This window comes from Nyctereutes procyonoides, unplaced genomic scaffold (assembly GCF_905146905.1).
Source record: "Nyctereutes procyonoides isolate TBG_1078 unplaced genomic scaffold, NYPRO_anot_genome, whole genome shotgun sequence".
NCBI lineage: Eukaryota > Metazoa > Chordata > Mammalia > Carnivora > Canidae > Nyctereutes > Nyctereutes procyonoides.
In genome coordinates this window covers 56,866,324-56,878,525 of record NW_026575131.1, presented here as the reverse complement: position 1 = coordinate 56,878,525, position 12,202 = coordinate 56,866,324, and the positions used below count along the sequence as shown (strand labels likewise).

Sequence of the window (12,202 nt, the reverse complement as noted above, 5' to 3'; positions counted from 1 at the left end):
GGATCACTCCCTGGGCTGCAGGCAGCACCAAACCGCTGTGCCACCGGGGCTGCCCAGTAATTCTTGAATATTCTCCAGTGTCCGGCCAGTGTCAGATTTCCCTGGTTGTCCCATAAAATGCTCTCGGTGTGTTCAAGCTGGGTCCACATTCAGTCTGTTCCCTGCCGCTGGTCGACGCATCTCTTTTAGGGAACAGGGTGTCTCCGTGTCTGTCTCTCCCTGTTTCTGTCTCCCTCCCGGCAGCACATCTGTTGATTCTGCGACCGCTCACCCAACTCTCGCCGCGTACACCCCGGAGTCCTCGGCACCTTACCCGGATCACAGAGTTCACTGCGATGGATGCAGTCGCCGCCGCCTCACAGAGCCTCCAGGTGAGTGAGACCAACTACGCAGGCGCCGACGGTGGTCAAGGCTCAAGGGGGCTGTTTGGGGAGGATGGTCAGAGAGTCTTCCATGGAGCAAGAGTCTGAAGGAAGTGGGGGAATGAGGTCTGTGAACATAGGGAGGAAACACGCTCAGGAGCTCGAACAGCATGTGTAAAGGCCCTGAGGCAGGGACGGGAGGCAGCAGGGAGGCTGCTGTGGCTGCGGTGCAGTGGACAAGGGGCAAGGTGTGTGTTCCCTCCTCCTCTGACTTCTGAGGGTTGGGATGGATGTTATTTGTTCCTTTTTTTTATTTAGAGATTTATTTATTTATGATAGACATAGAGAGAGAGAGAGAGAGAGAGAGAGGCAGAGACACAGGCAGAGGGAGAAGCAGGGTCGATGCAGGGAGCCTGATGTGGGACTCGATCCCAGGACTCCAGGATCACACCCTGGGCCAAAGGCAGAAGCTCAACTGCTGAGCCACCCGGGTGTCCCTGTGATTTGTTCCTTAAATGCTTCAGGATAGATTCCGAAGGGAGGCTTGTCGGCACCTGCTGATGGAAGGGATGTGCGGGGAGGGAGGCATCCAGGGGGACCCCGAGGTTTGGGGCCTGAGCAAGTGGCGAGGGATGGTGGGAGCAGGGCAGGGAGTAGAGGCCCTGGGTGCACAGCGTCCCCTCCCCGAGAGCCAGAGCCACCCCACGAGGCCTCACCGGGCAGCGCTCCGAAACCAGGAGGGGGATCCCAGTGGAGGAGGTGGAGCAGGCAAGGAGGGCCAGAGGCCCTGGCCACGACCACGAACGGGAGAATAGACACGACACTGTGCTCCCAAGAAATCCCTGCCTGGGGAGGGGCTGCTGTGTCCCCCGTTAACAGATGGACAGAGACCGAGCCCGGGCCCACCCGCATACCCTCCCCTTCAACCACTGCCCACGAATCCTTCCTCGAAACCAGGCTCTGAGCCTCTGGTGACATCCGGGTCGGGCACGGATCGCTCCTAAGCCCCCCGCACCCACTCCAGCAACTCATGTCCGGAGTGCGGGCAGGAGGTCACAGCGGGGCGAGCCACCCCCTGCGTGGGCGAGCCCACCCCCCCCTTGCCGCCTCCCTTGTGTGTGTGTGTGTGGGGGGGGGCTGCGTTCCTCCCTTGCGCTCTCTCTCCCGCCTACCCGGGAACCCGCTGGCCCGGAAGCACTGGTGAGGGACCGATTTCCAGCCCCGAGCAAGAGAGGGACACTCGCTCCTTCCCACCGAAGCCGCACGCAGGTGACCAGGAGTTTCTGGAAGGGTCAGAGAGCATTTCTGCAGGCAGGCGGCGACTCCGGGTGCTGTCCCTGGAGACCGTGGGAGACCCCACATGCATCCTCAATGCCCCCCAGCCCCCCGGAAGCATCGGGAAACGCTGCCACCAGCTCCGGCCGGGCCACTTGGGCAGGAGGATGCTCCCATTTTGCAACACAGCTTGGCCCCAGGATAAGCCGGAGGGCGGGGAGGTCTGGCCATAAAGGGGTGGTGTTCGCTGTCACACGGGGCCGCGTACGGATAGCCCCTCCGTCCTGCCTGCGTGGCCCCCGGGGCGACCCCCACGGACACAGGGCCCCAGAGGAGGGATGGCACAACCCAAGCCCCAGCCGGCGCCGCTAGCCCCGGCCCCCCCAACCCGCCACCCAACACTTCCCGGGCCTGACGCAGACGTTTGATCTCGCCTGGAAGGCCGCCCGGGGGCCTCGTGCCCTCCGCCGTAACCCGGGGCTTCTGCACCTGCTCGGCCAGGCCGCCTGCCACCCCCGCACCTGCCGGGGAAGGCACGGAGGGCTGTGTCACCAGGCCAGCGAGCTGTGTGACAGGAGGGGAATCCTGTCCTCTTCCGATCGCCCACGAATGTGCACCCAGAGCCTCGGGAGGGGCGCCTGAGGTCGGGCAGCCCAGACAGAGGGCTGCGGGGCTCAGCCAGTGACGGGCCATGGGATGGGGGCCTGGAAGAGGGACAGCCCCAGGCCCAAAGGAGCCGCGCTCCCATCTCTCCCCAGTCATGGCCACGGCTGCCTGACAGGCTTGAGGCTTCTGGATGCTCCCAAGAAGACCACGGCCACCCCGTGGGCCCCCGTGGAGGGGCTGGGGGGCTCCCTCTCCCCCGGGAGCTACTCTCAGCCGCGCGGAAGCTCCGGCCTCTCCCCGGCCAGCCTATGGCCCGAGCAGGTCCCGCCTTTCGCCATCTCCCGCAGGGACAGGATCTGGTTAATCCCCACGTGCCCTACGCTCGGTTTGTAACGCTGGTAGAAACCCCTTTGAAGGGCAAGAATAATCAACCCTGCCAACGGCAGCACCCCAGTAAACCCAGAGCCCAGCGAGGCCTCCAGGCCTTAACACGCACGTTCCTCCCGGCCCCAGGCCAGCGTCCCCCAGGACCCCATCCTGCCCCTTGCAAGCCAGTGGGGAGGTCCGGGGGCCCGTCCCTACACTGGCTTAGCCCAGGCACCTGGAGGCCCCACGGGGCTCCTGGTTCCTGCATCTCCAGACGCCCCGTCCCGCCGCAGGGCATCCGGGACAGAGCACGCCCCTCAGGCCCTGCTCCTGCATTGAGCTCAGGGCCACCCGGACAGTGCGGGACGACAGGCTCCGCCGCCCCTCCCAGGACCGAGCGACTCCCCACGGGGACCGGGCTGTGGAGCTGCCCCACGCCGCTCGCCTAACCTTGAAGAACCCTCATCTCCGCGCGGCCGAGGGGCAAGGGGTGGCGCGGGGCCCTCACTCAGGGCGAGGACCGGCCCGCAGCCCGTCGCCGATGTTCTAAGCGATGAGACACGGTGGCGGCAGGAGGGCGCGGGCGTCCCGGGACAGCGGCAGTGGCTGCCGCGCTCTTGGTGCGGGAAGCCGTGGAGTCGGCGACAGGTCCCCCCAGAGGGTCCCCAGCAGGTACGGGGAGTCCTGCGACCCCGGGACACCGAGGGGAAGTGGAGGACGCCTCCCTGAACGTCAGGCCCTGGTACTGGGCCTACGCCCCGGTCCCCGCTGCCCCCCCCCACGAGGGTGACCGGCGCTGGAGCCCGGGAGCAGCCCGCTGACCCCTAAGGCCCACCTGCGGGCGGCTTACCCGGCGCAGCTTCCTGAAAGGGGGACCTCGCCGGCTCCCTGCACCCCCCGCTCTCCCCATTCCGCTGTCGGCGCCCCGTATCCTCACGTGATGAACAGAGCTTGCTTCCTCGGCCTCAGGGGCGTGAGGCTCCGGATGGCGGCCGCGACAACCCCGCAGGGAGCCCCGAGTCACGGGACTTCCGCTGCCCGCACCTCCCACCCGCTGCCCTTCCCGGGCTCCTAAGTCCTGGGGAGCAGGGGGGGGCTTCCGGAGCCCCCGGCGGGTGGACGTCCCATGCGGCACTTGGTGGTCACGGAAGATGGGCGGTCACCCGGTCCCTGCGGGGGTGTCAGAGGACGCCTGGGGCAGCAGGGGGCGGCAGGAGGCGGGCCCGGCAGTGCCCCACAAACAGCCGCCAAACGAGCGGGCCCCCAGCCTGCAAGCTCGCCCGTGTGCAAAGCCCCTTACGTCCGGGTCCTCGACTGAGCGCTCGCCCGTTTCACGGGCCAGGAGGCCTGGGAACAGGCATCGGCGGCCGTGGGGGGCTCCGGGTCCACGGCGGAGGGTCCCACGCTACTCGGCCCATCCGGGTCCTCTTGCTGGTGCTCGGCGGTCGGCGTGCGGTCCTTCCTTGGCTGTGGAAGGGACCGGCGGCGTGAGCACGAGGGGATCGCTCCCTCCGAGCTCCTGGGCCCGGGTGGGGAGGGCAGGGGGTTACTTCCTTTCCCTGTGCGCCCCCCTTGCGTGCCCCCCTCCCAGCCTTGCGCCCCAGTGACGACGGGCGGCGGCCGGGCAGCTTCGGAGCACAGGAGGGGAAGGCTGGGGGAGAGGCCGCGGGGGGCAGCCCAGCAGCGCGGCCGTGACAGGGTCTGGGGGAGGCCTTCGCGAACCAGGAGGTGCGCACCGGCCTACCCGCTACCAGAGCCACCGCGCCAGGCAGCTGGGGACCAGGTGGGGACGGGCAGCGCTCACCGCGAGCAGCATCGCCATCCTCCCCGCCTTCGGAAGTTTCCAGGCTCTGCTGTGGGGCGGTGTCCTCGAGGATCTCGGAGTGGCGGGGGGCCTGGGCTCACGCTGGGGCCTGCCCCTCCTCCTTGTCCTCTGGGGGCGCCGGCACCGCCTCCCAGAGCAGGGCCTCGGCCAACAACACCCAAGGCCTCTCGGCCCGCACCCGGAAGCCGTGGGCCGGGTGACCGTGTGCACGTGGAGCAGGGCCAGGCCCCGTCCGGCAGCCGCAGCGCCCACCGTGCGCCAAGGCCGGTGCGTGGCCCGGGCGGCCGGCTGAGGTGGGGAGGGTGGGGGTGGGATCAGTGTCGCCTGCCCGCCTGCCGGGTGGCCTTGCCCTCGTCTCCCCCAGCACCTCCCGGTTTCTGGCCTTCTCTTTCTCTGGCTCCTCGCAAAGTATTAACATTCCAATATAATATTAAATATTAAATCTCTCCTTGTGAGACGCTGAAACATTAATAAGGGGCTGACACCCCCCTTCCAGCACCATCTTTAATTTCAGGGCAGCACCATCCCTCCGGATCTTTCTCTATACATTTAAAGGCACAGAAACAGGGGGCGCCTGGGGGGCTCCGTCGCTGAAGCACCTGCCCTCGGCTCGGGTCATGATCCCGGGTCCTGGGGTCGAGCCCTGTGTCGGCCGCCCTGCTCAGGGGGAGCCTGCTTCTCCCTCTGCCTCTGCCCCTCCCTCTGCTCGTGCTCTCTCTCTCTTGCTCTCAAATAAATAAATAAAATCTTAAAAAAAAAAAAACAAAAGCACAGAAACACGGGGTCTATCTCACCGCCATCGTCTCGAACAAATGGGGTCAGAGCACACGTGTCCGCGCCCAACTGTTTCAGTGTCGGCGAGTCTGAGGCCCGTTGTGCGTCACAAACACCCGGGCTCGGCGGCATCCGACTACTTTCCCTCGTGATTCTGGGGCCTGGCTGCACGTTCCTCTGCTGCTGTCACCTCGGCTGACTCGGGGGGCCTCTCAGCCCCGCGGGGGCGCCTGGGCCGGGCGTGTGCGACCCTCACAAGGCCGCGGGCGGTCGGCGCTGGCCTCGGTGCTCCCGCGAGGGCCCCTCGGGCTGGGTGCCGTCCACGTCATGGGGGGAGGGAGGCGGCTCCAAATTCCTAGTCGCCGCCACCACAGCCCTAATCATCAGAGCGACTCCCCGGGTTCTGAGGGGTGCAGACTCCCCCTGTGGCTGGGGACAGCTGCAGAGAACGGGTGGCCCTACTGCACCAAGTGGAGAGAGCTTCCTCTTTGTAGAAAGTCGCTTTACACTTGGGCAGAGGAAGCCGAGTTCGTAGCGGACGCCCCGGTAACGGGCAGCGAGGCTGTCTCGTCTTTCACAAACCAGGTCGAACGGACTGTTCAGGACGGTGTGGTTAAGTGGGACAGGCCCGTTTTGTCCCCCTTCCTGGGGAGCTGTCTGAGCCCCCAGGGGCGAGACTCCCTCCTTCCAGGGCCCCAGAGCATCCTGTTCTCATTTTCAGACTTGAACGCAGAGCTCTGTGCTAACCGGGGCCCCACGCAGCTGCGGCCCCATGTCCGGCCGGAGTCCGTACGTGATGCCTCTCCTTGAACTTACGCGATGGGACCTCAGAGAGGTGGGGACACTTCTGCTAAGCCATGCGGCCACCAGGGGAGGAGACTTGAGCCCCGGACTTTGTGGCTGTGAACAGCAGGTGTTGCCCTCACCGCTTGCTGAGGGGCGGGGGAGGGCGGGGGGGTGGTGTGCAGCGCAGGGGTGTGTGATGGCGGGGCAGGGGGCGACCAGGCCGAGCCGCCCTGGGTGTGCAGAGGCTAGGGACTGGAGGCCAGGCAGCCCTGTTCTGGCCTCTGGCTGCCCCACCGGGCCCCACCCCGCCCCGCCCCTGGGGTCCAGGCTTCTGGGCCAACTCCATAGTGACCAGAGCTGATGTTCCAGGTCTTGGACCCTCTACGGTGCAGGCCCCCGACTGTCACATGGGCAGAGGCTCGGCCGGCAGGATGCTGGCACACTGGGTGTGCGGATTCTGGGTCACAGCCTTCCCCGGGGGCTGCCGCCCGCAGCTCGCCCAGTGCCTCCCCCCTCCACTGTCCAGCTGCTGAGGATTTGGCTCTGGGATGAGGCCTCTGATTAGGGAGCTGCCGGAGGCGGCGGGGAGATGGGACGGGAGGGAGGAGAGGGGTGCACAAGAGGCCACGTGGCTGATACCGAGTTCCCAGCAGCAGCCTCAGAGCCCAGATCCCCACGATAAGCTGGAGGCCAGCCGGCTTCGTTTTCTCTGGTGGCAATGCTGGGCGGGTGGCACATGCGCCCATCCAGCCCCGACTGCTACTGGCCTCCTGCACGTCCCCCACAGGCAGTGAAGGGGTTACAGGGCCACAGCCCCTCTCTGCCCTCCTGGGTGACAAATCAGGGAGGGACACCCCCATGGGGAGTCCTAACAAGCACCCTTAGGAAGCAAGGGTCACGGAAGACTTCCTGAGGACGAGACATGGACAGGCACTCCTGAGGATGACCTGGAGCTGGCCAGTGAGGGTGGGGGTCTGGAAGGGCCCTCGGGAAGCCGCTGGGGCGGGACTGAGGGGAGGAGAGAAGCCGCAGGGGCCCGGCCAACACGACCATCTGGCTGTTCTGTTCTTGTGTGGCCGTGGCCATAAGCAGCGCATGACCCAGAAGGCCCTGGCTCTAGGGGCCCATGCCAGCTCGGGTCAGGAGGCACTGTAAGGACAGAGCAGAGGCAGGGACGGGCCTCTGGGGTCTTCCCGCTGAGGTGTGTGGCCCGTCCACCCTCCTGGACCCACAGGCTGGCCTGGGGGGCCCACACCTGCTATGATGCTCCAGGGGGCTCCAGGCATCTCTGAGCCCCCAAGGCCCAGAGCACACTGTGTTCAGTGCTCAACAACTCTGCTGGGCCAAATCCCAATCTCTGGGAGCAGGTCCTGCCAATAAAACCAAGGCTAAAAGCAAGATTCTGGGGCTCCGGGACATTCGAGGTTTGCAGTTTTATTAAGAAAACAAAAACATAACCATACAAAAAGGAGAGTTCTGTTCCTATGGTGGCACGCAGTGTGGGCGTGGGGGGGGCTCCGAGTCCTCCAACAGCCCAGCCCGAGTCTCTGCGCCCGCTAGGCGTCCTGCTGCTGGATGAAGGGGTTGGGGATGGCCTCCATGCCGTCCTGAGGGCAGATGAGCACCACGGATGTGCCCCTGCACACCACCAGGCCCAGCTGGCGGGTGTCCTCTGTCAGCTTGTACTGGTCGTCGGGGTCTGCAGAGCAAGAGGGAGGGGCAGGAGTAAGACGGCCCCCAGGTGGCTTCCGGGACCTGAGGGATGGCGGCATGCTAGACGGGGGTGGGACATGTGGCTCTAAGGACCTTGCCGGCTCAGGCAGCAGGCTAAGTGCCTCACCCTACTCCCAAAGGAGAACTTGGTGTGGGAGATGCTGGGTCATGATGCTAATTGGGGACCCCGGCACCTGAGCCAGCAGAGGTCCTGGGACCACGTTAGGACATGCAGCTGGAATAAAAATCAATCTGGCGCCGCTTGTCCCAGGTCCACAAGCAGTTAGGGGTGGGATAGGAGATCCCCACGGCAGTGACAGTAGCTGAAAACAGCGATTGCTTTTGCAGGATGTTGGGGGAGGGCCAGGTGGTCCAGTGCGCCAGAGGCCAGGTCGGGTACAGCTCTTCCCCAACAGATGGTGCAGCAGTAACCAGCGTTCTGGGCCTGATCCCTCCTGGAACCCACTAGGGGGGCTGTCCTGGGACTGAGACAAGAGGGCGTGGGCTCCCGGGGCCACATGGGCCGGCGCACACCAAAGTGACTGGCTTGCTTCCTCTTGCGGGGTTTTCCCAATGGACCCACATGGTGGGGCTGTCCTCTCACGAAGGAAGACATCTGGCCCGGGGGGCGGGGGGGGGAGCAGCATGGTGAGCCGATCTGACCTCTCGTGGACCCAGATGGGGAAGGGAGAAAGAGGGCACACAGGAGGCCTGATGGTGCTGGCTGTTGAGCTGCGGCCACGCTTCCCCTACAAAGCGGCCTCTCCAGCAGTCCTGCTGACGTCGCCAGAGTAACAGACAGTCCCCTGCCTCCCTCCTAGGTCTGGGCGTCTCCTGAATGCCTCCCGAGAGAATGTGCCGGCAGATGGGCAGGCGCTGCGGAGGGTCCGGGGACTCGGGGTGACAGGGACACGCAGGGACACCAGGGGACAAGGGAGACCGGCTCTCTGGTTTGTGAGCACCGCATCGGTCACACAGGGGTGGCTTGGGGGGTGTGGGGCAGGAGAAATGCCCCGCAGGGAGCTGCTGCACCCCGGGGCCGTGCTCACCTCTCATGTACTCCACGGTGCCGTCAAGCACGAGATTGAGGAGTGGGTCGAACCCCTTCAAGATGCCGCTGGCTTGGAGGAACACCCAGAAGAGAAACGGAAAGGAGTAATGAGCAGTGGTTCTGGGGACAGGTGCACAGAGGCGGGGGCACCCCGCCCCCTGGCAGGGGGCTCAGCCCCAGCACGGTGCAGACGTGGGGAGTGGCCTCTCCAGGGAAGGGGAGCCACAAGGACCCCAAACCACCCCCACCAGAACATGGTGGCAAACGTCTCCTGCAAAGGGCCAGCGGCTGGCCACCTCTCCACAGTGTAAGCCACACGCTCTCCGTGGCAGCAACCACGCGCTCGGCCTGGGGTGGGGGGCAGCCAGGCGACTTGCAGACACTTGGATACACAAATGTGCATTATGGCTTCAGTTTCTCAGATATTTGAAACCCTAAAAACCGTTCTCAGCTCACGAGCCATACGGAAACCAGCAGTGGCGCGCATGCGCAGAGGAGCGGCGCCTACACGGCCAGAGGGACGCGCCCCAAAGCCCTGCCCCTCTGGCCTTCAGGCCTCCCCGCCCAGGCACAGCTGGCGAAGCAGGGTGCCCCCACCACGCTCCACCGCGCCGCTGTAGTGTCTGCGGGGAGTACGGGGCCGGACGGGACCGACGGCTCCGCGCACCACGGCGTGCGGGCCAACCCGGCCTGCTGCGCTCCTGTGAGCAGCTTCACCGGCTCACGGCGCCTTCATGCCTCCATCCTGTCGGGGACCGGCTGTGGTAGGAGCAAGTAGCCTTGACCGAGATCGCCCGGCCCTTTACAGGAAATGTCTGCAGCCTCGGACTTGCCAGGCTGGACCCCTGGCTCTGTGCCTTCCCCTCTCCCCGAATGACCTCCCCTCCACCCGCAAGACAAAGGTCCCGAGGACACTTTCCCGACGAGCTTATTGGCAGCGGGCACTGTGGCCGCAGCTGCGGGTCTGCCCTCCTCCGTGGGGCACGAGCAGAGTTCTAAAATGGGGCTGACGTGCCCCACCCCGGTCGGTGACCACCCAGTGGAGCCCCTCCTCTCAAGTGTGGGAGGGAACCTGTGAATAGGACGGGATGCCACTCCTGCCATTAGGTTACAGGAGGATAAAGACGAAGGAACAGGCACGTGTGATTACGGTCCCAGAATCAGTGCCCTCTCAGCTCACCTAAAGAGATTCTGCTCGGACGGCCTGACCTCATCAGATGAGCTCAGGGGAACAGGAACTGTGTCAAAAAATTCAAAGCACGAGAGGGATCTTCCCACTGGCCTTGAGGGAGCAAACTGCCATGCTGTGGACAGTGCTGTGGCCAGGGCCGGCGGGCAGCCTCTAGGACACCTGTAGCAGAGCTCGGGGATGCTGGTCCTACAGGGGTAGGCCCCTCGCAGGGGACCAAACCCTGCCCACAACCAACAGGGCCTCTGAGACACTCCTTTAGTGCAACCTGAGCCCCTAAGCCCAAGGCACCCGGACTCCTCCTGACAAATGCCACAAGACAATAAATTAATGTTGCGTAAGCTGCTAACGTGGTGGCAACTTGCTAAACAGCGTAGAAAACCCATACGAGCACCCTGAGAACCGAGAGCTGTGTCTCATTCACGGGTCCCAGGGCCAGCACCGCGCAGACAAAGCAAACATCTGTTGGGGTTCAAGTTCTCACCACTGCGGGCTACCTAGACTTGCAGGCACCGCGCTGTTAACCACGCCGATGCTACCCAATCGTCCACATCTCAGGGAGAAGGGATCTGGGTCGCTGTCTCATGAAACGCAACGAAAGCAAAGAGGCAGCTGAAGAAATGAAATGTTGCTCAAGTGCTCGCTTGTGTCAGAAACCACATCGAAGGCACCTCCAACCCTGTGATCCTCACCACCGCCCGGTGAGGTGGGGGGAGTGAGGAAATGGAGCCTTGGGGGGCGGGGTGAGCTGCCCTAAGTCCCACAGCCAGTGCGCCAAAGAGCTGCGACTAGGCACTAGGACCCCAGAGGCCACACTGCCTACACGCACCAGCAACACTGGGCCCGGGTCCTGCCCTCCTCACTATTCCAGGGGGAAGATGCAGAGGTCGGTGTCGTGTTTACTGCGTAAAGCGGGGAACGGTGACAGACGGTACCAGGAGCTGACACCAAAGGCGTGGGGCCCAGGGTGGAGGGTCAGGGAAGCCTTCCCGGAGCAAGAATCCTGAGCTGAGAGCAGAAAAATGACTGTGGAGTTAACCTGGAGTTAGAAAGAGAGACTCCCAACGGTGTCACTCGTGCCAATCCCCGGCCACCCCACTGAGGCCTCACACCTAACCTGGCCGCACCTGCAGCTCTCCCAGGAATGCAATCTCCACCAGTCAGCCTGGAACTTCCAGGCCAGCCCTCCCGAGCTAACCCCCAGCATCCCCCAGAGGAGGGGGACCCTGCCGGAAGCGATCCAGCGTCTGCTCCTGCACCCTCCGGCTACGAAACCCTCCGGGGCTCCGCGCCGTCTCCTAGGCGGGGTGCTCCCTGGCTCGTGAATAGTGGGAGAAAGCCCACGAGATCTTTGAAATTCACCCAGCGAAGCCTTGTGTTTTAAGCCTGGTAAGAGCCCGGCGGGAGGGTGCACGTCAAGCCTGGTGGCAGCTGAGAGCTCCGCAAGGCTGCCCCTTCCCCGGGAGGGACCGGGCGGCCCAGAGGGGGGCCCACCTGTGTTTAACAGGCCCCTCTGGGCCATCCTTGAGACCGTGGGGGCCGCGGCTCGCCAAGGGAGAGGCCTGGTTGGGGTGCCCAAGCTAAGGCATGTCCTGGCATCCGGCGGCACCCGGGGGTTGGCTGCTCCCCTCCCCCCAGCGCCCCGACAGCCCCGAACAATCTGGCGTCAGGGTCACGAGTGCGGAGCCCAAGGAGCCGGGGCGGGGGTCAGTGACCAGCGGGGCGCAGCGGGGACGGCTGCCTCGGAGGAGGGGGCGCTCGGGGCGAGGACCCCGCCTGCGCCTCGGCCGCTTCGGGGTGTTTGCAGCCCCTCCCGTGCCTCAGTTTCCCCGCGTGCACGGCGTCGGACGGAGGCCGTCGCGAGTCCTCCCAGCAAAGCGCTCCGGCCGGCGCCCGGGCATCCGCCTCCCTGCTCGCCTCCCGGAGCCGTCGACGGGGAGCGGGGGGCGGGGCGGGGGGGTCTCACCTTCGCGGCCTCCCTGAAACTTCACCCGAATCGTCTTGTCGATGTACTTCGACAAGTCCAAGATGCTCTCTTTTTTCTTCTTCTCTTTGTCCTGCGGGGGAAGCAGAGCGCGTGAGGCGCAGAGCGCGGCCGGGTCCCACGCCGCCCGCCCAGCCGGCCCCGCCGCGCGCTCACCGCCATCTTGCCGCCGCGCGCCGCTCTGCGCAGGCGCCGCCGCGCGCCCTTTGACCCCGCCCCCGTGCGCAGGCGCGGAGCGCACACGGCGCAGACGCGTCGGGGCGCGCCGGGG

At 65.3% G+C, this 12,202-nt stretch overlaps 1 protein-coding gene across 1 annotated transcript; it reads right to left on the bottom strand.

Moving 5' to 3' along the window:
* Nucleotides 1-7,412: 7,412 nt before the first annotated feature.
* On the bottom strand, nucleotides 7,413-12,194 carry LSM7 (LSM7 homolog, U6 small nuclear RNA and mRNA degradation associated). Its single transcript, XM_055343623.1, has 4 exons — nucleotides 12,088-12,194; nucleotides 11,914-12,004; nucleotides 8,757-8,828; nucleotides 7,413-7,693 (listed from the first exon to the last, which is right to left on the bottom strand). Exons 1-4 carry the CDS (start codon nucleotides 12,091-12,093, stop codon nucleotides 7,551-7,553), a joined length of 312 nt encoding a protein of 103 aa, XP_055199598.1. The 5' UTR covers nucleotides 12,094-12,194; the 3' UTR covers nucleotides 7,413-7,550.
* Nucleotides 12,195-12,202: the final 8 nt, after the last annotated feature.